At 48.4% G+C, this 27209-nt stretch overlaps 2 protein-coding genes across 3 annotated transcripts in view; one reads left to right on the forward strand and one right to left on the reverse strand.

Moving 5' to 3' along the window:
• Positions 1-3873, reverse strand: part of APLP1 (amyloid beta precursor like protein 1) — a 46595-nt gene extending 42722 nt beyond the window's left edge. Inside the window, exon 1 of one of the 2 annotated variants that reach the window (XM_075327921.1) lies at positions 3536-3873. In XM_075327921.1, the coding sequence (XP_075184036.1) occupies positions 3536-3604 (69 nt within the window). In that variant the 5' untranslated portion in view covers positions 3605-3873. The remainder of the gene's footprint in view (positions 1-3535) is intronic. The other variant, XM_075327920.1, reaches the window with a different exon arrangement.
• NPHS1 (NPHS1 adhesion molecule, nephrin) overlaps positions 2464-27209 on the forward strand; it is a 234143-nt gene continuing 209397 nt past the window's right edge. Inside the window, exon 1 of the mRNA XM_075327918.1 lies at positions 2464-2860. The gene's annotated coding sequence lies outside the window, so the exon portion shown is untranslated. The remainder of the gene's footprint in view (positions 2861-27209) is intronic.

Genomic DNA, 27209 nt, shown 5'->3' on the forward strand with positions numbered 1-27209 from the left:
CGTACCATCCACAGACTAATGGCCTGTGCGAGCGGTTCAATGGCACCTTAAAGCAGATGCTTAAGATGTTGGTCGACTCCCATGGGCGTGACTGGGAGCGGTATCTCCCACACCTGTTATTTGCTTACCGGGAGGTTCCACAGGCCTCAACAGGATTCTCACCGTTTGAGCTCCTGTACGGGCGACGTGTGCGGGGCCCCCTGGCTCTGGTGAAAGAGGCTTGGGAAGGGGATTTGGCCACCCCTGGAGTGTCGGTTATCGAGTATGTCATGCGCTTCCGGGACAAAATGCAGGCCTTGACGCAACTGGTACACGACAATATGGCTCAAGCCCAGGCTGATCAGAAGCGTTGGTACGACCAGAACGCTTGTGAGAGGACCTACCAAGTGGGTCAAGAGGTGTGGGTACTGGTCCCCGTACCACAGGACAAGCTTCAGGCAGCCTGGGAAGGCCCATACCTCGTGTACCAGCAGCTCAACCCTGTGACGTACCTGGTCACCCTGGACCCTGCCCGTGGAAGGCGGAAGCCCTTCCATGTGAACATGATGAAGGCACATCATGAGCGGGAGGCATGTGCGCTCCCCGTGTGCAACCTGCCCGAGGAGGGAGAAGCGGAAACCCTCTTGGATATGCTAGCCCAGGTTAGGGCAGGCGGATCCATTGAGGATGTGGAGGTTGGCCACCAGCTCTTGGAGGACCAACGGTCCCAGCTGTGGGCCACCCTACACCCCTTCCGGGGGTTGTTTACCAACCAGCCCGGAAGGACTGACTTGGCTGTCCATCACGTGGACACTGGGGATCATCCCCCGATCCGGCGTTCCGCATATCGGGTCTCCCTGGAGGTGCAGCAACACATGCGCCAGGAGATTGACGAGATGCTGGAGCTGGGGGTGATCCAGGCATCCAACAGCGCTTGGGCCTCGCCTGTAGTCCTCGTCCCTAAGAAGGACCGAACCACTCGGTTCTGCGTGGACTACAGGGGGCTCAATGCTGTCACGGTCGCCGATGCGTACCCAATGCCACGCATCGATGACCTGCTCGATCAGTTGGCCGGGGCTCAGTACCTGACCATCATGGACCTGAGCCGGGGATATTGGCAGATCCCCCTGACTCGCAAGGCCAGGGAACGCTCTGCCTTTATTACCCCATTTGGACTGTACGAGTCCACGGTGATGCCATTCGGGATGAGGAATGCCCCTGCCACTTTCCAGCGGATGGTCAACACCCTGCTCAAGGGACTTGAAGGGTACGCGGCCGCGTACCTGGATGACATTGCCGTCTTCAGTCCCACCTGGGAAGATCACCTAGAGCATCTAGCACAGGTGCTCAGGCGGATCCACCGGGCAGGTTTGACCATCAAGCCGGGAAAGTGTCAGCTGGCCATGAGCGAGGTCCAGTACCTCGGTCACCGGGTAGGTGGGAGAACCCTGAAGCCCGAGCCTGAGAAGGTGGAAGCCATCGCATCCTGGCCCACCCCCAGGACCAAGAAGCAGGTGATGTCCTTCTTGGGGACCGCTGGGTACTATAGGAGGTTTGTTCCATGCTATAGTAGCCTGGCAAAGCCCTTGACGGACCTCACCAAGAAGAAGCTGCCCTCTGCAGTCGATTGGACAATGGACTGCGAGACAGCCTTCCGGGCCCTAAAGGACGCCCTGTCCAGCCCGCCCGTGCTACAGGCAGCCGACTTCACGCGGCCGTTTGTAGTACAGACCGACGCCAGTGACTTCGGCCTCGGTGCGGTGCTCAGCCAGGTGGACTCTGCGAGCCAAGAGCACCCAGTCTTGTACCTGAGCAGGAAGCTGTTACCAAGGGAAGTTGCCTATTCCACGATGGAGAAGGAGTGCCTGGCCATAGTGTGGGCCCTGCAGCGTCTGCAACCCTATCTATACGGGCGCCACTTCATCGTGGAGACGGACTACAATCCCCTCAGCTGGTTGCACACCGTCTCTGGGACGAATGGGCGATTGTTGCGATGGAGCCTTGCGCTCCAGCAATACAACTTCACCATTCGCCACAAAAGGGGCCGTGACCACGGTAACGCAGACGGGCTGTCCCGACAAGGAGAGGTCGCGGACGGGCGCACGGGGGAACCCCGGAGTGTGCTGCCCCCTAGCGCCCTCAAAAGGGGGGAGGTGTGAGGTAAATCCGGAGATATGACGATAAATCATGACATTCAAGTCATGTCAGGAAGCCCTCTCCTGGTGTCACTACCCCCTTCCCTTCACACAACTGGTTTAGCAACAAATCCATGGCCATGTCCTGTGATATGGAAATTAGGTGGCTTTAGGACAATGGACACAGGATGACTCCCTGCCGTCACCCTGTAGTAGGAGCTGCTAGCTAGTTAGCAAGGCTATGGAAATAGCCAGACAGAACGACTCCAGTAAAAAATGGTTCATATCTCGCAAGCCATATTTCCGATAAATATGGCAACCATAAAAATGGTGTCTCCGCATGTGGACGATGCCGGCACCCCCTTTTTATGGGAACAGGACATTGGGAAATGCCCCAGGCGTGATATCAGCCAATGGGGAACTGGCAGACAGGTCATGAGTCCCCTCGTTCTGTAGCTAAATTCATAACTGTCACAATGAGAGCATTGGCGTCTGCCTACGACGCTCCCAGGCAAAGTTATAGCCAAAATCCCCTTTGCTGGATAATTCTGATCCATGCAGGGGGAGTGGCAGTGCTTCCCTGTGAGGTCACTAAGGTAGGAGGGGACCTGGATCTGCCCAGGTTGATAACCCTACTTCGGCCATTTTCCAGTGTTCTTCTGCTCGGGGGCCTGGTTGGGAAAGACCTGTGAGGGGGTTCCTGGAAACCTGGTCTACAGCGCCCCCCTGTGGCCAGACGCAACAAGGTAACTGCTGGAACTGTGTATGCCTGTTTGTAACCCATGCTTTGATTGTAACTGTACTCTGACATAACTGTATATTCTGTAGATTCCCTATTGTATATATTGTAGTTTCTAGTGTGCTTTAGGCTGATTAAAGTATATAATTAATCTTGAGCTGTTCTGTTATCTCGATCTTGAATCCCACGTCTGTGTGTTCGGCTAATAGTTACCGTAAATCGGTTGGTGGCAGCGAGTTGTGCCAAGGATTATTGTGGGGAGGCCAGTGAGATTCGGGAAGATATTATATATTCCGCCCGCGGAGGTCGGGGGAATATATACCTTACTCTCACCGGGGACCCTTCAATAATCGGCATAAGTAGTATAGCGGCCTCCTTGCTTATTGTCGGGCAATTCCATAATTGGCCTGACTATAAGAGGGGCGCTAGAGAGCGCGTCACGTGCTCTGTCTGTCGGTCGGGAGGTATAAAGTAGGGGTGACCCCCACTTGTTACCCCCCGATTGTGACGTACTGGTAGCCAGCGCGGGGGATTTCTGAGTGACCCCCCCGGTGGTTTGTGACAGGCGGTGCCACCGTTCACCTTACAGCTGCCATGCACCACCGTGAAAATGTAGCAACTCCACCCAACCCTGGAGATATGCATTGCACCTCGCCGTGCCGCCGCTGCGCCGCTGCCTCACCTGGAGACCCAAGACCAGGATGCAGCCCAGCCACAGCCAAGCGCTCTTCATTCTGTCCGGATCGCCCATCCTGTCTGGTGCAGCGATGACGGCGGCGGTGGTGGTGGTGGTGATGTCAGCTGTTCTCAAGGTGCGAGGCGAGCGTCGGTGGCACGGGTCGGCTGCGGTCGGGGTTGCGTCTCGCTGTCACAGTGGCATCCAGCGCTCAGTGTGCATGTCACGCAGATGTTGGGTATCTATCCGAACGTCTGTCTGATGAAGCCTCGTTCTGCTATACAAAGACGAATCCCATCCCCCCTCGTCATCTGTCTCTCTCCCTCTCTCCTTCTCTCTCTCCTCCCATCGCTCCTTCACTTCCTCCTCTCCCTCCACCTTCTCTCCACCCAGAGAGAATTCAATCCAAGGGAAGAAAAAAAAAAAACTGCATGAAAAATGTAGAGAAAATGTGGACTGACGAGCGACAAGGATGATCGACAGTCACCCCCGCATCCCGTCGTTCACCGGTGACCCCAACAAGTCCACATCCATCCTGCCATGGTCATGCTATGGGGCCACTGTGCTGCTCACGAGTACCAGTCCGTACCTGGACTCCGCATGGTCCAGAAATATTTGGACACAAATTTTGGCATTTTACCTATTTACCAAAACATTTTCAATATACATGTATTTTATGTGCAGACTCTCAGCTTTAATTCGAGGGGCTTCCCATCCTAATTGGGATACGGGGTGAGAAATTACGGCTCTTAAATAAAGGGACCAAAAGTAATTGGGCAATTATCTCAAAAGCTCATTAATGGGTTCCTGGGCGATTCCCTCATTAATCAAATGACAATTAAGCAGATAAAAGGTCTGGAGCTGATTCCAGGTGTTGCATTTGGTCACAACATGTGGTCAAAAGAGTCCTCAATGGAGGAGAAACCAAACATTTCCCCCATTAATTAAGCAGATAAAAGGTCTGTAGCTGATTCCAGGTGTTGCATTTTCTCGTGGAAGATGTTGTGAAGCCACAACATGTGGTCAAAAGAGTCCTCAATGGAGGAGAAACAGAACATTTCCCCCATTAATCCACCATCAATTAAGCAGATAAAAGGTCTTGAGCTGATTCCAGGTGTGGCATTTGCATTTGGAAGATGTTATGAAGCCACAAAATGTGGTCAAAAGAGTCCTAAATGAAGGAGAAACAGAACATTTCCCCCATTAATCCACCATCAATTAAGCAGATAAAAGGTCTGGAGCTGATTCCAGGTGTGGTATTTTCATTTGAAGATGTTGTGAAGCCACAACACGTGGTCAAAAGAGTCCTCAATGGAGGAGAAACAGAACACTTCCCCCATTAATCCACCATCAATTAAGCAGATAAAAGGTCTGGAGCTGATTCCAGGTGTGGTATTTTCATTTGAAGATGTTGTGAAGCCACAAAATGTGGTCAAAAGAGTCCTCAATGAAGGAGAAACAGAACATTTCCCCCATTAATCCACCATCAATTAAGCAGATTAAAGGTCTGGAGCTGATTCCAGGTGTGGTATTTTCATTTGAAGATGTTGTGAAGCCACAACATGTAGTCAAAAGAGTACTCAATGGACAAGAAACAGAACATTTCCCCAATTAATCCACCATCAATTAAGCAGATAAAAAGTCTGGAGCTGATTCCAGGTGTGGTATTTGCATTTGGAAGATGTTGTGAAGCCACAACATGTGGTCAAAAGAGTCTTCAATGGAGGAGAAACAGAACATTTCCCCCATTATTCCAGCATCAATTAAAAAGATAAAAAGGTCTGGAGCTGATTCCAGGTGTGGCATTTGCATTTAGAAGATGTTGTGAGCCCAGAACATGTAGTCAAAAGAGTACTCAATGGACAAGAAACAGAACATTTCCCCAATTAATCCACCATCAATTAAGCAGATAAAAAGTCTGGAGCTGATTCCAGGTGTGGTATTTGCATTTGGAAGATGTTGTGAAGCCACAACATGTGGTCAAAAGAGTCTTCAATGGAGGAGAAACAGAACATTTCCCCCATTATTCCAGCATCAATTAAAAAGATAAAAAGGTCTGGAGCTGATTCCAGGTGTGGCATTTGCATTTAGAAGATGTTGTGAGCCCAGAACATGTAGTCAAAAGAGTCCTCAATGGAGGGGAAACTGACCATTATTGGGCTGAAAAAAGAAAAAGCAGAAATGTTAGGGGTGGCCAAATCAAGAGTTTGGTATGTTTAGGGGAAAAAATTAGCACACTAGAGTGTATGGGAAGTCAAAGTAGCCTGGATGTCCAAGGAAGACAAGATGGTGGATGATCAGAATCCTTGAGTGAAAAACAATCTCAAGAAAGTAGGTGACACAGTATCTAAATCCACCATAAAGAGACGACGTAAGGGTTCACCACAAGGGGCAAATACAGAGGAGTCACCACAAGGAGCAAATACAGAGGGGTCACCACAAAGAGCAAATACAGAGGAGTCACCACAAAGGAGCAAATACAGAGGGGTCACCACAAAGGAGCAAATACAGAGGAGTCACCACAAAGGAGCAAATACAGAGGAGTCACCACAAGGAGCAAATACAGAGGAGTCACCACAAGGAGCAAATACAGAGGAGTCACCACAAGGAGCAAATACAGAGGAGTCACCACAAGGAGCAAATACAGAGGAGTCACCACAAGGAGCAAATACAGAGGAGTCACCACAAGGAACAAATACAGAGGAGTCACCACAAGGAGCAAATACAGAGGGGTCACCACAAAGGAGCAAATACAGAGGAGTCACCACAAGGGAGCAAATACAGAGGAGACACTACAAGGAGCAAATACAGAGGGGTCACCACAAGGAGCAAATACAGAGGAGTCACCACAAGGAGCAAATACAGAGGGGTCACCACAAAGAGCAAATACAGAGGAGCCACCACAAGGGGCAAATACAGAGGAGTCACCACAAGAGGCAAATACAGAGGAGTCACCACAAGGAGCAAATACAGAGGGGTCACCACAAGAGGCAAATACAGAGGGGTCACCACAAAGAGCAAATACAGAGGAGCCACCACAAGGGGCAAATACAGAGGGGTCACCACAAGGAGCAAATACAGAGGAGTCACCACAAGGAGCAAATACAGAGGAGTCACCACAAGGAGCAAATACAGAGGAGTCACCACAAAGGAGCAAATACAGAGGAGTCACCACAAGGAGCAAATACAGAGGGGTCACCACAAAGAGCAAATACAGAGGAGTCACCACAAAGGAGCAAATACAGAGGAGCCACCACAAGGGGCAAATACAGAGGGGTCACCACAAGGAGCAAATACAGAGGAGTCACCACAAGGAGCAAATACAGAGGAGTCACCACAAGGAGCAAATACAGAGGAGTCACCACAAGGAGCAAATACAGAGGAGTCACCACAAGGAGCAAATACAGAGGAGTCACCACAAGGAGGAAATACAGAGGAGTCACCACAAGGAGCAAATACAGAGGAGTCACCACAAGGAGCATATACAGAGGAGTCACCACAAGGAGCAAATACAGAGGAGTCACCACAAAGGAGCAAATACAGAGGAGTCACCACAAGGAGCAAATACAGAGGGGTCACCACAAGCTGCAAATACAGAGGGGTCACCACAAGGAGCAAATACAGAGGAGTCACCACAAGGAGCAAATACAGAGGGGTCACCACAAGGAGCAAATACAGAGGAGTCACCACAAAGGAGCAAATACAGAGGAGTCACCACAAAGGAGCAAATACAGAGGAGACACTACAAGGAGCAAATACAGAGGAGTCACCACAAGGAGCAAATACAGAGGGGTCACCACAAAGAGCAAATACAGAGGAGTCACCACAAAGGAGCAAATACAGAGGAGACACTACAAGGAGCAAATACAGAGGAGTCACCACAAGGAGCAAATACAGAGGGGTCACCACAAGCTGCAAATACAGAGGGGTCACCACAAGGAGCAAATACAGAGGAGTCACCACAAGGAGCAAATACAGAGGAGTCACCACAAGGTGCAAATACAGAGGGGTCATCACAAGGAGCATATACAGAGGAGTCACCACAAGGAGCAAATACAGAGGGGTCACCACAAGGAGCAAATACAGAGGGGTCACCACATGGGGAAAATACAGAGGGGTCATCACAAGGAGGAAATATAAGAGCCAGGAATATGGGGTACTTGGTTCTGGGCGGTGTACGTCTGGGACTAGGACCTTTGGATGGTGGGTGCAGGGAGGGATACCCCAGGTTGTAATGTTACAAAAATGAACCTCCCCTGCGAGGGATGACCAGTTACGTTTTACCATACTATGAAGAAAAAGACATGGATCGCACATCCCAAAAATACAATGATCTAAAGCCGCTAGGCAAAAAATTAAATAGAACATGAGGTTCTTTTGTTACCATTCTGATCAGATTGTATTAAGCCCACTGCCACGTCACGGCAAACCTCTTGAGTGGGTCCCTAACCTGACCTTTTTGTGCGGCACTGTGCACTGACCACCGCCGCAGCGACAAAGTGCCAGCAGGGCGGGCGACCTGGTGCCTCACAGCACCCATGCTGCAAGGCAAAGCCCCCAAGGCTCCAGGCCGCACCACACCACCACAACAGCAGCCACCACACAGCACCAGCACACAGTGAGAGGAGCTGTGCACTCACCTCCCACTGGCTCCCATATGTGAAATGGGAGCAAAAAGAAGGCTGACCCCTCTTGCAGTCTCCTGCTGATTAAAATCACCTGTGCCAAATGGGGAGAGTGCAGATCCAAGCAAAAAAAGAGGGGGATAGACTGATATAAATACCATACTATGAAGAAAAAGACATGGATCGCACATCCCAAAAATACAATGATCTAAAGCCGCTTGGCAAAAAATTAAATAGAACATGAGGTTCTTTTGTTACCATTCTGATCAGATTGTATTAAGCCCACTGCCAGGTCACGGCAAACCTCTTGAGTGGGTCCCTAACCTGACCTTTTTGTGTGGCACCGTGCACCGACCACCAGTTATGTTTTATATGCAAATAAAAAAAATGTGGAACCAGTTTTACCTTGCAGCCCGAGGACATGCTGGAATTAACCAAGGGGGAATGTAGCGCCCCAGAAACCATCAGGATGCTACAAGGTTCTGCATCCCCACAAGGATACAGGGCCTACCCCCTTAGGGACCCAAAACCCCAGTGTCGGTAACACCAAAAACCCAGGTAATCCCAGTTTTCCCCAACAATCCCCCATACAATGGTACCCAGCTAGGGTGGGACCAATGGATGGCTGCCTAGAGGTGGAGCCATTCCAGTCCACTAGTTGACAAGGTGGGAGGGGCAGACTGTGAAGAGTAGTCAAAGACAAATGGCGAGGAGTGAAGGTGGGTACCCAGGAGAAGTGGTTGCCGGTGGAGTACGGTGGAGTACTCCCGGAACTACGCACCGACGGGGTACAGGACCCAAAGGACAGGAAAGAGCTTCAAGCCGACCTGTTGACTCCTGCACAGCAAAGGGGACCATCAAGATCCTTGCTGACCCTAAAAAATCCGAAGACTCAGTAGCAAAAGGAGAGCCGGGGACAGGACCAGAGACTCCAACCCTACAGGGTTCACGCTACCATCAGGCGGACAGAGGTGGACAAACCACAGAACAGGGACCCCCAGTGTTCCATACCACGGGGACCCATTTAGCAGAGACAGGTGCAGAGGAAGAAGGTAGCAGAGAACCAGACCGGCACTGGGACGAAGGGGACCTAGAGGTGAAACCAGCCGATCTCGGGTGACCAGTTACCACCAGAAAGTGAGTAAACCAGTTGCACTGAATACCTGTTTGGACTCTTTCTTCCGACGTCCACCGCACCATACACCTGCTGGGGCAAAACCCTACTTGTGGAGGGACTACCATACTAGCTGTCAATACCATCAGCCCCAGTAGAGACACTCTGCAGCGGCGGCTCCCTACACTTAGCCGTAACACCGCAAGTGGCGTCACGTATAAACCTTATTCAACTATCCCCAGTATATATCCCCATTACAAAAAGGGCCCAGGGCATGGAACCGGGTAACGGCCACCACCGTGACATTCCCAATAGAGACTCTGCCCGGAACTGAGTACCCCATATCCCTGGGGGTTACAGAGGTCTCCGGCCTCCGCCTGCGCCTGTCGCACCTCCTGCTGCTCCAACTGGGTGATGGTAGCCTGGCAGCCTCTGCGGGTGTCCTCTTCGACACGGGCCCTCTCCCAGGTGATGACCACTGCTTTCTCGCTACCTGGATCATGGTAGGTCGCTGCCGGAGCCTCGACAGCGAGTGGGCACAGTACCTGGGGAAGATCGTCATCACTGGTGGCGGCTTCCTCCGCGGCTGTCGATGACGTCATCACCTGGGCTGCCATCACTGGATCAGGTGGGTGAGCTTGTTCCTTCTCCAGCGGAGAAGAGGATGCGACCGCTTGTGGTCTGGCAGGGGATGCTGGCAACACTTTGTCCTTCTCCAGCAGAGAAGGTGATGCGACCGCTTGTGGTCTGGCAGGGGACACTGGCAACACTTTGTCCTTCTCCAGCGGAGAAGGTGATGCGACCGCTTCTGGTCTGGCAGGGGACGCTGGCAACACTTTGTCCTTCTCCAGCGGAGAAGGTGATGCGACCGCTTCTGGTCTGGCAGGGGAAGCTGGTGCCACTTTGATCTTCTCCAACGATGAAGGTGACGCAACCGCTTCTGGTCTCTCTGGCTGTGGCGGTGATGTGGCCTGGTCGAGGACAGATCCCGGTAGCTGGATCGGTGCAGCCTGGTCAAGTGGCGCTCCACTCTCTTGAGCCCTCATGGCTGCCACCACATCCATCATCTCCGCCTTCCACTCCTCGACTCGCTGCAGGTGCTCCGCTCGCAGAGTCCAGCACTTCCGCTAGACCTCCGCCTCTAGCCTCTCCGCGGCCCAGGTCCCTGGTTGAACTGGCACACTGGCATGATCCCCTGGTGCAGACAAGTTGTCAGTAACAGTCCTGGAGGCATTTGACCGGGTCCAGTTCAATCCTGTTCGTGACGCCAGGAAAAAGGGTTGTCGCACACAAAGATATGGGGTACTCTGTCCCGGGCAGTGTACGTCTTGGGCATGCCACGGTGGTGGCCGTTATACGGTTCGGTGCCCTGGGCCCTTTTTGTAATGGGGATATTTACAGGGGATTGGTGAATAAGGTTTATTCGGGACGTCAGTTGCGGTATTGCGGCTATACTGTATGTAGGGAGCCGCGGCTGCAGAGTGTCTCTACTGGGGCTGATGGTATTAGCAGCTCGTATGGTAGACCCTCCGCAAGTAGGGTATTGCCCCAGCGGGTGTATGGTGCAGTGAGCATCGGAAGGAGTCCAGACCGGTATTCAGTGCAACTGGTTTACTCACTTTCTGGTGGTAACTGGTTGCCCGAGGCCGGCTGGTTTCACCTCCAGGTCCCCGTCGTCCCAGTGCCAGTCTGGTTCTCTGATACCTTCTACCCCTGCACCTGTCTCTGGAAAGTGGGTCGTATAGAACACTGGGGGTCCCCGTTCTGTGTTTTTTCCACCTCTGTCCGCCTGACGGTAGCGTGAACCCTGTGGGGTTGGAGTCTCTGGTCCTGTCCCCGGTTCTCCCGTTACTACTCAGTCTTCGGATGTTTTAGGGTCAGTGAGGTCCTTGATGATCCCCTTTGCTGTGCAGGTGTTAACAGGTAGGCTTGAAGCTCTTTACTGTCCTAGGGTCCTGTACCCCGTCGGTGCGTAGTTCCGGGAGTACTCCACCGGCAACCACTTCTCCTGGGTACCAGGTCACTGTTAACCCAATTCAGGACGTCTCCTCTACAAACACTAACCTCTGATTGTCACACCCGGTCAGCGTAGGGGTAATTATACAAACACTATTTGCCCAATGGGCAACAAGAGGAACCCTAACTAAAGACCTAATCAAATAAACTTTATTAAAATATATAAATGGACAAGGATTAAAAATGGCAGGTGGGAAGCCAATTCCGTATTATATAAGTGCAGCCGCGGACCAACACTGCTCTGGATAAATTCCTAAACGTTATATGGCTGGCTATCACCTACACTGCCTATTAAAAACTACCTAACAGCTAATAGCCTCCCCGACATGTTTCGCCATGACTGGCTTCATCAGGGGGCTGAGGCTATAGAACGTCTCCTCTTTCAACTCTCTCCCCTCCACTACTACTGACCCTTTTTCTCTGTCCACAGTCCGCCCCCCCCCACGTGTCAACTAGTGGACTGGAACGGCTCCACCACTTACCGGCCATCCATTGGTCTCACCCTAGCTGGGTACAATTGTATGGGGGATTGTTGGGGAAAACTGGAATTACCTGGGTTTTTGTTGGTACCGGCACTGGGGTTCTGGGTCCCAAAGGGGGTAGGTCCTGCATTTTGGTGGGAATGAAGAAACTTGTAGCACCCTGATGGTTTCAGGGGCACTACATTTATACTGCACAGTACCACTTCTCCTGTCCTGTATACTGGGTGTAATCCTCAGTATCTGTATTATTCTGTATATATACACTGCACAGTACCACTTCTCCTGTCCTGTATACTGGGTGTAATCCTCAGTATCTGTAGTATTCTGTATATATACACTGCACAGTGCCACTTCTCCTGTCCTGTATACTGGGTGTAATCCTCAGTACCTGTATTATCCTGTATATATACACTGCACAGTACCACTTCCCCTGTCCTGTATACTGGGTGTAATCCTCAGTATGTGTATTATTCGGTATATATACACTGCACAGTACCACTTCTCCTGTCCTGTATACTGGGTGTAATCCTCAGTATCTGTATTATTCGGTATATATACACTGCACAGTACCACTTCTCCTGTCCTGTATACTGGGTGTAATCCTCAGTATCTGTAGTATTCTGTATATATACACTGCACAGTGCCACTTCTCCTGTCCTGTATACTGGGTGTAATCCTCAGTACCTGTATTATCCTGTATATATACACTGCACAGTGCCACTTCTCCTGTCCTGTATACTGGGTGTAATCCTCAGTATCTGTATTATTCGGTATATATACACTGCACAGTACCACTTCTCCTGTCCTGTATACTGGGTGTAATCCTCAGTATCTGTATTATGCTGTATATATACACTGCACAGTACCACTTCTCCTGTCCTGTATACTGGGTGTAATCCTCAGTATCTGTATTATTCGGTATATATACACTGCACAGTACCACTTCTCCTGTCCTGTATACTGGGTGTAATCCTCAGTATCTGTATTATTCGGTATATATACACTGCACAGTACCACTTCTCCTGTCCTGTATACTGGGTGTAATCCTCAGTATCTGTATTATTCTGTATATATACACTGCACAGTACCACTTCTCCTGTCCTGTATACTGGGTGTAATCCTCAGTATCTGTAGTATTCTGTATATATACACTGCACAGTGCCACTTCTCCTGTCCTGTATACTGGGTGTAATCCTCAGTACCTGTATTATCCTGTATATATACACTGCACAGTACCACTTCTCCTGTCCTGTATACTGGGTGTAATCCTCAGTATCTGTATTATGCTGTATATATACACTGCACAGTACCACTTCTCCTGTCCTGTATACTGGGTGTAATCCTCAGTATCTGTATTATTCGGTATATATACACTGCACAGTACCACTTCTCCTGTCCTGTATACTGGGTGTAATCCTCAGTATCTGTATTATTCGGTATATATACACTGCACAGTACCACTTCTCCTGTCCTGTATACTGGGTGTAATCCTCAGTACCTGTATTATTCTGTATATATGCACTGCACAGTACCACTCTCCTGTCCTGTATACTGGGTGTAGTCCTCGGTATTATTCTGTATATATGCACTGCACAGTACCACTTCTCCTGTCCTGTATACTGGGTGTAATCCTCAGTGTCTATATTATTCTGAATATATACACTGCACAGTACCACTTCTCCTGTCCTGTATACTGGGTGTAATCCTCAGTATCTGTATTATTCTGTATATATACACTGCACAGTACCACTTCTCCTGTCCTGTATACTGGGTGTAATCCTCAGTACCTGTATTATTCTGTATATATACACTGCACAGTACCACTTCTCCTGTCCTGTATACTGGGTGTAATCCTCAGTATCTGTATTATTCTGTATATATACACTGCACAGTACCACTCCTCCTGTCCTGTATACTGGGTGTAATCCTCAGTATCTGTATTATTCTGTATATATACACTGCACAGTACCACTCCTCCTGTCCTGTATACTGGGTGTAATCCTCAGTATCTGTATTATTCTGTATATATACACTGCACAGTATCACTTCTCCTGTCCTGTATACTGGGTGTAATCCTCAGTGTCTGTATTATTCTGTATATATACACTGCACAGTACCACTTCTCCTGTCCTGTATACTGAGTGTAATCCTCAGTATCTGTATTATTCTGTGTATATACACTGCACAGTACCACTTCTCCTGTCCTGTATACTGGGTGTAATCCTCAGTATCTGTATTATTCTGTATATATACACTGCACAGTACCACTTCTCCTGTCCTGTATACTGGGTGTAATCCTCAGTAGCTGTATTATTCTGTATATATACACTGCACAGTACCACTTCTACAGTCCTGTATACTGGGTATAATCCTCAGTAGCTGTATTATTCTGTATATATACACTGCACAGTACCACTTCTCCTGTCCTGTATACTGGGTGTAATCCTCAGTGTCTGTATTATTCTGTATATATACACTGCACAGTACCACTTCTCCTGTCCTGTATACTGGGTGTAATCCTCAGTATCTGTATTATTCTGTATATATACACTGCACAGTACCACTTCTCCTGTCCTGTATACTGGGTGTAATCCTCAGAAGCTGTATTATTCTGTATATATACACTGCACAGTACCACTTCTACAGTCCTGTATACTGGGTATAATCCTCAGTAGCTGTATTATTCTGTATATATACACACTGCACAGTACCACTTCTCCTGTCCTGTATACTGGGTGTAATCCTCAGTCTCTGTATTATTCTGTATATATACACTGCACAGTACCACTTCTCCTGTCCTGTATACTGGGTGTAATCCTCAGTGTCTATATTATTCTGAATATATACACTGCACAGTACCACTTCTCCTGTCCTGTATACTGGGTGTAATCCTCAGTATCTGTATTATTCTGTATATATACACTGCACAGTACCACTTCTCCTGTCCTGTATACTGGGTGTAATCCTCAGTACCTGTATTATTCTGTATATATACACTGCACAGTACCACTTCTCCTGTCCTGTATACTGGGTGTAATCCTCAGTATCTGTATTATTCTGTATATATACACACTGCACAGTACCACTTCTCCTGTCCTGTATACTGGGTGTAATCCTCAGTGTCTGTATTATTCTGTATATATACACTGCACAGTACCACTTCTCCTGTCCTGTATACTGAGTGTAATCCTCAGTATCTGTATTATTCTGTGTATATACACTGCACAGTACCACTTCTCCTGTCCTGTATACTGGGTGTAATCCTCAGTATCTGTATTATTCTGTATATATACACTGCACAGTACCACTTCTCCTGTCCTGTATACTGGGTGTAATCCTCAGTAGCTGTATTATTCTGTATATATACACTGCACAGTACCACTTCTACAGTCCTGTATACTGGGTATAATCCTCAGTAGCTGTATTATTCTGTATATATACACTGCACAGTACCACTTCTCCTGTCCTGTATACTGGGTGTAATCCTCAGTGTCTGTATTATTCTGTATATATACACTGCACAGTACCACTTCTCCTGTCCTGTATACTGGGTGTAATCCTCAGTATCTGTATTATTCTGTATATATACACTGCACAGTACCACTTCTCCTGTCCTGTATACTGGGTGTAATCCTCAGAAGCTGTATTATTCTGTATATATACACTGCACAGTACCACTTCTACAGTCCTGTATACTGGGTATAATCCTCAGTAGCTGTATTATTCTGTATATATACACACTGCACAGTACCACTTCTCCTGTCCTGTATACTGGGTGTAATCCTCAGTCTCTGTATTATTCTGTATATATACACTGCACAGTACCACTTCTCCTGTCCTGTATACTGGGTGTAATCCTCAGTATCTGTATTATTCTGTATACACACTGCACAGTATCACTTCTCCTGTCTTGTATACTGGGTGTAATCCTCAGTATCTGTATTATTCTGTATATATACACTGCACAGTACCACTTCTCCTGTCCTGTATACTGGGTGTAATCCTCAGTATCTGTATTATTCTGTATATATACATTGCACAGTACCACTTCTCCTGTCCTGTATACTGGGTATAATCCTCAGTATCTGTATTATTCTATATATATACACTGCACAGTACCACTCCTCCTGTCCTGTATACTGGGTGTAATCCTCAGTATCTGTATTATTCTGTATATATACACTGCACAGTACCACTTCTCCTGTCCTGTATACTGGGTGTAATCCTCAGTATCTGTATTATTCTGTATATATACACTGCACAGTACCACTTCTCCTGTCCTGTATACTAGGTGTAATCCTCAGTATCTGTATTATGTATTATTCTGTATATATACACTGCACAGTACCACTTCTCCTGTCTTGCATACTGGGTGTAATCCTCAGTATCTGTATTATTCTGTATATATACACTGCACAGTACCTCTTCTCCTGTCCTGTATACTGGGTGTAATCCTCAGTATCTGTATTATTCTGTATATATACACTGCACAGTACCTCTTCTCCTGTCCTGTATACTGGGTGTAATCCTCAGTATCTGTATTATTCTGTATATATACACTGCACAGTACCACTTCTCCTGTCTTGTATACTGGGTGTAATCCTCAGTATCTGTATTATTCTGTATATATACACTGCACAGTACCACTTCTCCTGTCCTGTATACTGGGTGTAATCCTCAGTATCTGTATTATTCTGTATATATACACTGCACAGTACCACTTCTCCTGTCCTGTATACTGGGTGTAATCCTCAGTATCTGTATTATTCTGTATATATACACTGCACAGTACCACTTCTCCTGTCCTGTATACTGGGTGTAATCCTCAGTATCTGTATTATTCTGTATATACACTGCACAGTACCACTTCTCCTGTCCTGGGTACTGGGTGTAATCCTCAGTATCTGTATTATTATGTATATATACACTGCACAGTACCAATTCTCCTGTCCTGTATACTGGGTGTAATCCTCAGTATCTGTATTATATTTTATATATACACTGCACAGTACCACTTCTCCTGTCCTGTATACTGGGTGTAATCATCAGTATCTGTATTATTCTGTATATATACACTGCACAGTACCACTTCTCCTGTCCTGTATACTGGGTGTAATCCTCAGTACCTGTATTATTCTGTATATAGACACTGCACAGTACCACTTCTCCTGTCCTGTATACTGGGTGTAATCCTCAGTACCTGTATTATTCTGTATATATACACTGCACAGTACCACTTCTCCTGTCCTGTATACTGGGTGTAATCCTCAGTATCTGTATTATTCTGTATATATACACTGCACAGTACCACTTCTCCTGTCCTGTATACTGGGTGTAATCCTCAGTATCTGTATTATTCTGTATATATACACTGCACAGTACCACTTCTCCTGTCCTGTATACTCGGTGTAATCCTCAGTACCTGTATTATTCTGTATATTTACACTGCACAGTACCACTTCTCCTGTCCTGTATACTGGGTGTAATCCTCAGTATCTGTATTATTCTGTATATATACACTGCACAGTACCACTTCTCCTGTCCTGTATACTGGGTGTAATCCTCAGTATCTGTATTATTCTGTATATATACACTGCACAGTACCACTTCTCCTGTCCTGTATACTGGGTGTAATCCTCAGTATGTGTATTATTCTGTGTATATATATATACACTGCACAGTACCACTTCTCCTGTCCTGTATACTGGGTGTAATCCTCAGTATCTGTATTATTCTGTATATAGACACTGCACAGTACCACTTCTCCTGTCCTGTATACTGGGTGTAATCCTCAGTATCTGTATTATTCTGTATATATACACTGCACAGTACCACTTCTCCTGTCCTGTATACTGGGTGTAATCCTCAGTATCTGTATTATTCTGTATATATACACTGCACAGTACCACTTCCCCTGTCCTGTATACTGGGTGTAATCCTCAGTATGTGTATTATTCTGTATATATATACACACTGCACAGTACCACTTCTCCTGTCCTGTATACTGGGTGTAATCCTCAGTATCTGTATTATTCTGTATATATACACTGCACAGTACCACTTCTCCTGTCCTGTATACTGGGTGTAATCCTTAGTATCTGTATTATTCTGTATATATACACTGCACAGTACCACTTCTCCTGTCCTGTATACTGGGTGTAATCCTCAGTACCTGTATTATTCTGTATATATACATTGCACAGTACCACTCCTCCTGTCCTGTATACTGGGTGTATTCCTCAGTACCTGTATTATTCTGTATATATACACTGCACAGTACCACTTCTCCTGTCCTGTATACTGGGTGTAATCCTCAGTATCTGTATTATTCTGTATATATACACTGCACAGTACCACTTCTCCTGTCCTGTATACTGGGTGTAATCCTCAGTGTCTGTATTATTCTGTATATATACACTGCACAGTACCACTTCTGTCCTGTATACTGGGTGTAATCCTCAATATCTGTATTATTCTGTATATAGACACTGCACAGTACCACTTCTCCTGTCCTGTATACTGGGTGTAATCCTCAGTATCTGTATTATTCTGTATATATACACTGCACAGTACCACTTCTCCTGTCCTGTATACTGGGTGTAATCCTCAGTATCTGTATTATCCTGTATATATACACTGCACAGTACCACTTCTCCTGTCCTGTATACTGGGTGTAATCCTCAGTATCTGTATTATTCTGTATATATACACTGCACAGTGCCACTTCTCCTGTCCTGTATACTGGGTGTAATCCTCAGTATGTGTATTATTCTGTATATATATATACACTGCACAGTACCACTTCTCCTGTCCTGTATACTGGGTGTAATCCTCAGTATCTGTATTATTCTGTATATAGACACTGCACAGTACCACTTCTCCTGTCCTGTATACTGGGTGTAATCTTCAGTATCTGTATTATTCTGTATATATACACTGCACAGTACCACTTCTCCTGTCCTGTATACTGGGTGTAATCCTCAGTATCTGTATTATTCTGTATATATACACTGCACAGTACCACTTCCCCTGTCCTGTATACTGGGTGTAATCCTCAGTATGTGTATTATTCTGTATATATATATATACACTGCACAGTACCACTTCTCCTGTCCTGTATACTGGGTGTAATCCTCAGTATCTGTATTATTCTGTATATATACACTGCACAGTACCACTTCTCCTGTCCTGTATACTGGGTGTAATCCTTAGTATCTGTATTATTCTGTATATATACACTGCACAGTACCACTTCTCCTGTCCTGTATACTGGGTGTAATCCTCAGTACCTGTATTATTCTGTATATATACATTGCACAGTACCACTCCTCCTGTCCTGTATACTGGGTGTATTCCTCAGTACCTGTATTATTCTGTATATATACACTGCACAGTACCACTTCTCCTGTCCTGTATACTGGGTGTAATCCTCAGTATCTGTATTATTCTGTATATATACACTGCACAGTACCACTTCTCCTGTCCTGTATACTGGGTGTAATCCTCAGTGTCTGTATTATTCTGTATATATACACTGCACAGTACCACTTCTGTCCTGTATACTGGGTGTAATCCTCAATATCTGTATTATTCTGTATATAGACACTGCACAGTACCACTTCTCCTGTCCTGTATACTGGGTGTAATCCTCAGTATCTGTATTATTCTGTATATATACACTGCACAGTACCACTTCTCCTGTCCTGTATACTGGGTGTAATCCTCAGTATCTGTATTATCCTGTATATATACACTGCACAGTACCACTTCTCCTGTCCTGTATACTGGGTGTAATCCTCAGTATCTGTATTATTCTGTATATATACACTGCACAGTGCCACTTCTCCTGTCCTGTATACTGGGTGTAATCCTCAGTATCTGTATTATTCTGTATATATACACTGCACAGTACCACTTCCCCTGTCCTGTATACTGGGTGTAATCCTCAGTACCTGTATTATTCTGTATATATACACTGCACAGTTCCACTTCTCCTGTCCTGTATACTGGGTGTAATCCTCAGTATCTGTATTATTCTGTATATATACACTGCACAGTACCACTTCTCCTGTCCTGTATACTGGTGTAATCCTCAGTACCTGTATTATTCTGTATATATACACTGCACAGTACCACTTCTCCTGTCCTGTATACTGGGTGTAATCCTCAGTATCTGTATTATTCTGTATATATACACTGCACAGTACCACTTCCCCTGTCCTGTATACTGGGTGTAATCCTCAGTACCTGTATTATTCTGTATATATACACTGCACAGTTCCACTTCTCCTGTCCTGTATACTGGGTGTAATCCTCAGTATCTGTATTATTCTGTATATATACACTGCACAGTACCACTTCTCCTGTCCTGTATACTGGTGTAATCCTCAGTACCTGTATTATTCTGTATATATACACTGCACAGTACCACTCCTCCTGTCCTGTATACTGGGTGTAATCCTCAGTATCTGTATTATTCTGTATATATACACTGCACAGTGCCACTTCTCCTGTCCTGTATACTGGGTGTAATCCTCAGTAACTGTATTATTCTGTATATATACACTGCACAGTACCACTTCTCCTGTCCTGTATACTGGGTGTAATCCACAGTGTCTGTATTATTCTGTATATATACACTGCACAGTACCACTCCTCCTGTCCTGTATACTGGGTGTAATCCTCAGTGTCTGTATTATTCTGTATATATACACTGCACAGTACCACTTCTCCTGTCCTGTATACTGGGTGTAATCCACAGTGTCTGTATTATTCTGTATATATACACTGCACAGTACCACTTCTCCTGTCCTGTATACTGTGTGTAATCCTCAGTATCTGTATTATCCTGTATATATACACTGCACAGTACCACTTCTCCTGTCCTGTATACTGGGTGTAATCCTCAGTGTCTGTATTATTCTGTATATACACTGCACAGTACCACTTCTCCTGTCCTGTATACTGGGTGTAATCCTCAGTGTCTGTATTATGTATATATACACTGCACAGTACCACTTCTCTAGGCTTACCACTTCTGATTGGTGCCATCTAGTGGCTGCAGCCGGTAATACAGTCTCACAATTCTGCCAGGACTCTCCTGTGCTGCACCTGTATTCTCTAGTACTTTATCTTGGACTCTATCTTGTCATATACAGTGACTGCTATACATAACATTCTACATTTTATACTTCTCCTCACCTCCTGCATTAGATTGCGAGCTCTTGAGGCCACACTCGTTTAATAGTCACTTACTATTGTTCTTTGCTTTATTCCTTATTTTCTATGGTCTCTTGATGTCAGATAAATAAACAGGATTCTGGGGAGTTTTGCTGATCTTGGCAGTTTACAAATGAGGAAAGAGACTGCTGCCACCTAGTGTCTGCTTCTAGATACTGCACTGTTATTCATTACATCATCTGTGGGTGAAAAGGTTTGTGACATTGCTATAACACGCCGGTATAACCCGGGCATCTCCTGTATATAATTATATATGTACAGCCGGTATAACCTGGGCATCTCCTGTATATAATTATATATGTACAGCTGGTATAACCTGGGCATCTCCTGTATATAATTATATATGTACAGCCGGAATAACCCGGGCATCTCCTGTATATAATTATATATGTACAGCCGGTATAACCCGGGCATCTCCTGTATATAGTTATATATGTACAGCCGGTATAACCTGGGCATCTCCTGTATATAATTATATATGTACAGCTGGTATAACCTGGGCATCTCCTGTATATAATTATATATGTACAGCCGGAATAACCCGGGCATCTCCTGCATATAATTATATATGTACAGCCTGTATAACCTGGGCATCTCCTGTATATAATTATATATGTACAGCCGGTATAACCTGGGCATCTCCTGTATATAATTATATATGTACAGCCGGTATAACCCGGGCATCTCCTGTATATAATTATATATGTACAGCCGGTATAACCTGGGCATCTCCTGTATATAATTATATATGTACAGCCGGTATAACCTGGGTATCTCCTGTATATAATTATATATGTACAGCCGGTATAACCCGGGCATCTCCTGTATATAATTATATATGTACAGCTGGTATAACCCGGGCATCTCCTGTATATAATTATATAGGTACAGCTGGTATAACCTGGATATCTCCTGTATATAATTAGATATGTACAGCCGGTATAACCCGGGCATCTCCTGTATATAATTATATATGTACAGCCGGTATAACCCGGGCATCTCCTGTATATAATTATATATGTACAGCCGGTATAACCCGGGCATCTCCTGTATATAATTATATATGTACAGCCGGTATAACCCGGGCATCTCCTGTATATAATTATATATGTACAGCCGGTATAACCTGGGCATCTCCTGTATATAATTATATATGTACAGCCGGTATAACCTGGGCATCTCCTGTATATAATTATATATGTACAGCTGGTATAACCCGGGCATCTCCTGTATACAATTATATATGTACAGCCGGTATAACCTGGGCATCTCCTGCATATAATTATATATGTACAGCCGGTATAACCTGGGCATCTCCTGCATATAATTATATATGTACAGCCGGTATAACCTGGGCATCTCCTGCATATAATTATATATGTACAGCCGGTATAACCTGGGCATCTCCTGTATATAATTATATATGTACAGCTGGTATAACCTGGGCATTTCCTGTATATAATTATATATGTACAGCTGGTATAACCTGGGCATCTCCTGCATATAATTATATATGTACAGCCGGTATAACCTGGGCATCTCCTGCATATAATTATATATGTACAGCTGGTATAACCTGGGCATCTCCTGTATATAATTATATATGTACAGCTGGTATAACCTGGGCATTTCCTGTATATAATTATATATGTACAGCTGGTATAACCTGGGCATCTCCTGCATATAATTATATATGTACAGCCGGTATAACCTGGGCATCTCCTGTATATAATTATATATGTACAGCCGGTATAACCTGGGCATCTCCTGTATATAATTATATATGTACAGCCGGTATAACCTGGGCATCTCCTGTATATAATTATATATGTACAGCCGGTATAACCTGGGCATCTCCTGTATATAATTATATATGTACAGCTGGTATAACCTGGGCATTTCCTGTATATAATTATATATGTACAGCTGGTATAACCTGGGCATCTCCTGCATATAATTATATATGTACAGCCGGTATAACCTGGGCATCTCCTGCATATAATTATATATGTACAGCTGGTATAACCTGGGCATCTCCTGTATATAATTATATATGTACAGCTGGTATAACCTGGGCATTTCCTGTATATAATTATATATGTACAGCTGGTATAACCTGGGCATCTCCTGCATATAATTATATATGTACAGCCGGTATAACCTGGGCATCTCCTGTATATAATTATATATGTACAGCCGGTATAACCTGGGCATCTCCTGTATATAATTATATATTGTGACGATGTGGGCCCCGAGTGTATGGGGGGGCCACACGTCAGGTAGCGGGATTAGAACACACCGGAGCAATGTGTCTCTTTATCAGACCATATGGTTTATTAACAGCTCCATAAACCATACCAGGTCACATAACATAAAGATGCCGTTCCTTGGCTTTCTCCTCAAAGACCAACACATTACATAAAGTGCACACATTCTTGGACTTCCTCACACGTGTTCCTGACCCTTGTCAGAATCCAGACCCCAGGTCCAATCCGGGTTACCTTCCTCTGAAGGCAGCTAGTGTCCTTACCAGGTCCCCCTGGCTCCAGCCAGGCTTTACACATGGACCTAAAAGCCCCTTTCCTTTAGGAGGTCTCCTGAACAGAGCAAAGCCCCTGCTTCTGCTCTCCCCGTCTCCAGCACACACCCTGCTTCTGCTCCCCCCGTCTCCAGCACACACCCTGCTTCTGCTTCCCCCGTCTCCAGCACACACCCTGCTTCTGCTCCCCCGTCTCCAGCACACACCCTGCTTCTGCTCTCCCCGTCTCCAGCACACACCCTGTTTCTGCTCTCCCCGTCTCCAGCACACACCCTGCTTCTGCTCCCCCCGTCTCCAGCACACACCCTGCTTCTGCTCTCCCCGTCTCCAGCACAGACCCTGCTTCTGCTCCCCCCGTCTCCAGCACACACCCTGCTTCTGCTCTCCCCGTCTCCAGCACACACCCTGCTTCTGCTCCCCCCGTCTCCAGCACACACCCTGCTTCTGCTCTCCCCGTCTCCAGCACACACCCTGCTTCTGCTCTCCCCGTCTCCAGCACACACCCTGCTTCTGCTCCCCCCGTCTCCAGCACACATCCTGCTTCTGCTCCCCCGTCTCCAGCACACACCCTGCTTCTGCTCCCCCCGTCTCCAGCACACACCCTGCTTCTGCTCCCCCGTCTCCAGCACACACCCTGCTTCTGCTCCCCCCGTCTCCAGCACACACCCTGCTTCTGCTCCCCCCGTCTCCAGCACACACCCTGCTTCTGCTCCCCCGTCTCCAGCACACACCCTGCTTCTGCTCCCCCCGTCTCCAGCACACATCCTGCTTCTGCTCCCCCGTCTCCAGCACACACCCTGCTTCTGCTCCCCCGTCTCCAGCACACACCCTGCTTCTGCTCCCCCCGTCTCCAGCACACACCCTGCTTCTGCTCCCCCCGTCTCCAGCACACACCCTGCTTCTGCTCTCCCCGTCTCCAGCACACACCCTGTTTCTGCTCTCCCCGTCTCCAGCACACACCCTGCTTCTGCTCCCCCCGTCTCCAGCACACACCCTGCTTCTGCTCTCCCCGTCTCCAGCACAGACCCTGCTTCTGCTCTCCCCGTCTCCAGCACACACCCTGCTTCTGCTCTCCCCGTCTCCAGCACACACCCTGCTTCTGCTCCCCCCGTCTCCAGCATACATCCTGCTTCTGCTCCCCCGTCTCCAGCACACACCCTGCTTCTGCTCCCCCCGTCTCCAGCACACACCCTGCTTCTGCTCCCCCGTCTCCAGCACACACCCTGCTTCTGCTCCCCCGTCTCCAGCACACACCCTGCTTCTGCTCCCCCCGTCTCCAGCACACACCCTGCTTCTGCTCCCCCCGTCTCCAGCACACACCCTGCTTCTGCTCCCCCCGTCTCCAGCACACACCCTGCTTCTGCTCCCCCCGTCTCCAGCACACACCCTGCTTCTGCTCCCCCCGTCTCCAGCACACACCCTGCTTCTGCTCTCCCCGTCTCCAGCACACACCCTGCTTCTGCTCCCCCCGTCTCCAGCACACACCCTGCTTCTGCTCCCCCGTCTCCAGCACACACCCTGCTTCTGCTCTCCCCGTCTCCAGCACACACCCTGCTTCTGCTCCCCCCGTCTCCAGCACACACCCTGCTTCTGCTCTCCCCGTCTCCAGCACACACCCTGCTTCTGCTCCCCCCGTCTCCAGCACAGACCCTGCTTCTGCTCCCCCCGTCTCCAGCACACACCCTGCTTCTGCTCCCCCGTCTCCAGCACACACCCTGCTTCTGCTCCCCCGTCTCCAGCACACACCCGGCTTCTGCTCCCCCGTCTCCAGCACACACCCTGCTTCTGCTCCCCCGTCTCCAGCACACACCCTGCTTCTGCTCCCCCGTCTCCAGCACACACCCTGCTTCTGCTCCCCCCGTCTCCAGCACACACCCTGCTTCTGCTCCCCCCGTCTCCAGCACACACCCTGCTTCTGCTCCCCCCGTCTCCAGCACACACCCTGCTTCTGCTCCCCCGTCTCCAGCACACACCCTGCTTCTGCTTCCCCCGTCTCCAGCACACACCCTGCTTCTGCTCTCCCCGTCTCCAGCACACACCCTGCTTCTGCTCTCCCCGTCTCCAGCACACACCCTGCTTCTGCTCCCCCCGTCTCCAGCACACACCCTGCTTCTGCTCCCCCCGTCTCCAGCACGCACCCTGCTTCTGCTCCCCCCGTCTCCAGCACACACCCTGCTTCTGCTCCCCCCGTCTCCAGCACACACCCTGTTTCTGCTCTCCCCGTCTCCAGCACACACCCTGCTTCTGCTCCCCCCGTCTCCAGCACACATCCTGCTTCTGCTCCCCCCGTCTCCAGCACACATCCTGCTTCTGCTCCCCCGCCTCCAGCACACACCCTGCTTCTGCTCCCCCCGTCTCCAGCACACACCCTGCTTCTGCTCCCCCCGTCTCCAGCACACACCCTGCTTCTGCTCCCCCCGTCTCCAGCACACACCCTGCTTCTGCTCCCCCCCGTCTCCAGCACACACCCTGCTTCTGCTCCCCCCGTCTCCAGCACACACCCTGCTTCTGCTCTCCCCGTCTCCAGCACAGACCCTGCTTCTGCTCCCCCCGTCTCCAGCACACACCCTGCTTCTGCTCTCCCCGTCTCCAGCACACACCCTGCTTCTGCTCCCCCCGTCTCCAGCACACACCCTGCTTCTGCTCTCCCCGTCTCCAGCACACACCCTGCTTCTGCTCTCCCCGTCTCCAGCACACACCCTGCTTCTGCTCTCCTCGTCTCCAGCACACACCCTGCTTCTGCTCTCCCCGTCTCCAGCACACACCCTGCTTCTGCTCCCCCCGTCTCCAGCACACACCCTGCTTCTGCTCCCCCCGTCTCCAGCACACACCCTGCTTCTGCTCCCTCGTCTCCAGCACACACCCTGCTTCTGCTCCCCCGTCTCCAGCACACACCCTGCTTCTGCTCCCCCCGTCTCCAGCACACACCCTGCTTCTGCTCCCCCGTCTCCAGCACACACCCTGCTTCTGCTCTCCCCGTCTCCAGCACACACCCTGCTTCTGCTCCCCCCGTCTCCAGCACACACCCTGCTTCTGCTCTCCCCGTCTCCAGCACACACCCTGCTTCTGCTCCCCCCGTCTCCAGCACACACCCTGCTTCTGCTCCCCCCGTCTCCAGCACACACCCTGCTTCTGCTCCCCCCGTCTCCAGCACACACCCGGCTTCTGCTTCCCCCGTCTCCAGCACACACCCTGCTTCTGCTCCCCCCGTCTCCAGCACACACCCTGCTTCTGCTCCCCCCGTCTCCAGCACACACCCTGCTTCTGCTCTCCCCGTCTCCAGCACACATCCTGCTTCTGCTTCCCCCGTCTCCAGCACACACCCTGCTTCTGCTCTCCCCGTCTCCAGCACACACCCTGCTTCTGCTCTCCCCGTCTCCAGCACACACCCTGCTTCTGCTCTCCTCGTCTCCAGCACACACCCTGCTTCTGCTCTCCCCGTCTCCAGCACACACCCTGCTTCTGCTCCCCCCGTCTCCAGCACACACCCTGCTTCTGCTCCCCCCGTCTCCAGCACACACCCTGCTTCTGCTCCCTCGTCTCCAGCACACACCCTGCTTCTGCTCCCCCGTCTCCAGCACACACCCTGCTTCTGCTCCCCCCGTCTCCAGCACACACCCTGCTTCTGCTCTCCCCGTCTCCAGCACACACCCTGCTTCTGCTC

The sequence above is a fragment of the Anomaloglossus baeobatrachus genome, chromosome 11 (assembly GCF_048569485.1).
Source record: "Anomaloglossus baeobatrachus isolate aAnoBae1 chromosome 11, aAnoBae1.hap1, whole genome shotgun sequence".
In the NCBI taxonomy this organism is placed as follows: Eukaryota; Metazoa; Chordata; class Amphibia; order Anura; family Aromobatidae; genus Anomaloglossus; species Anomaloglossus baeobatrachus.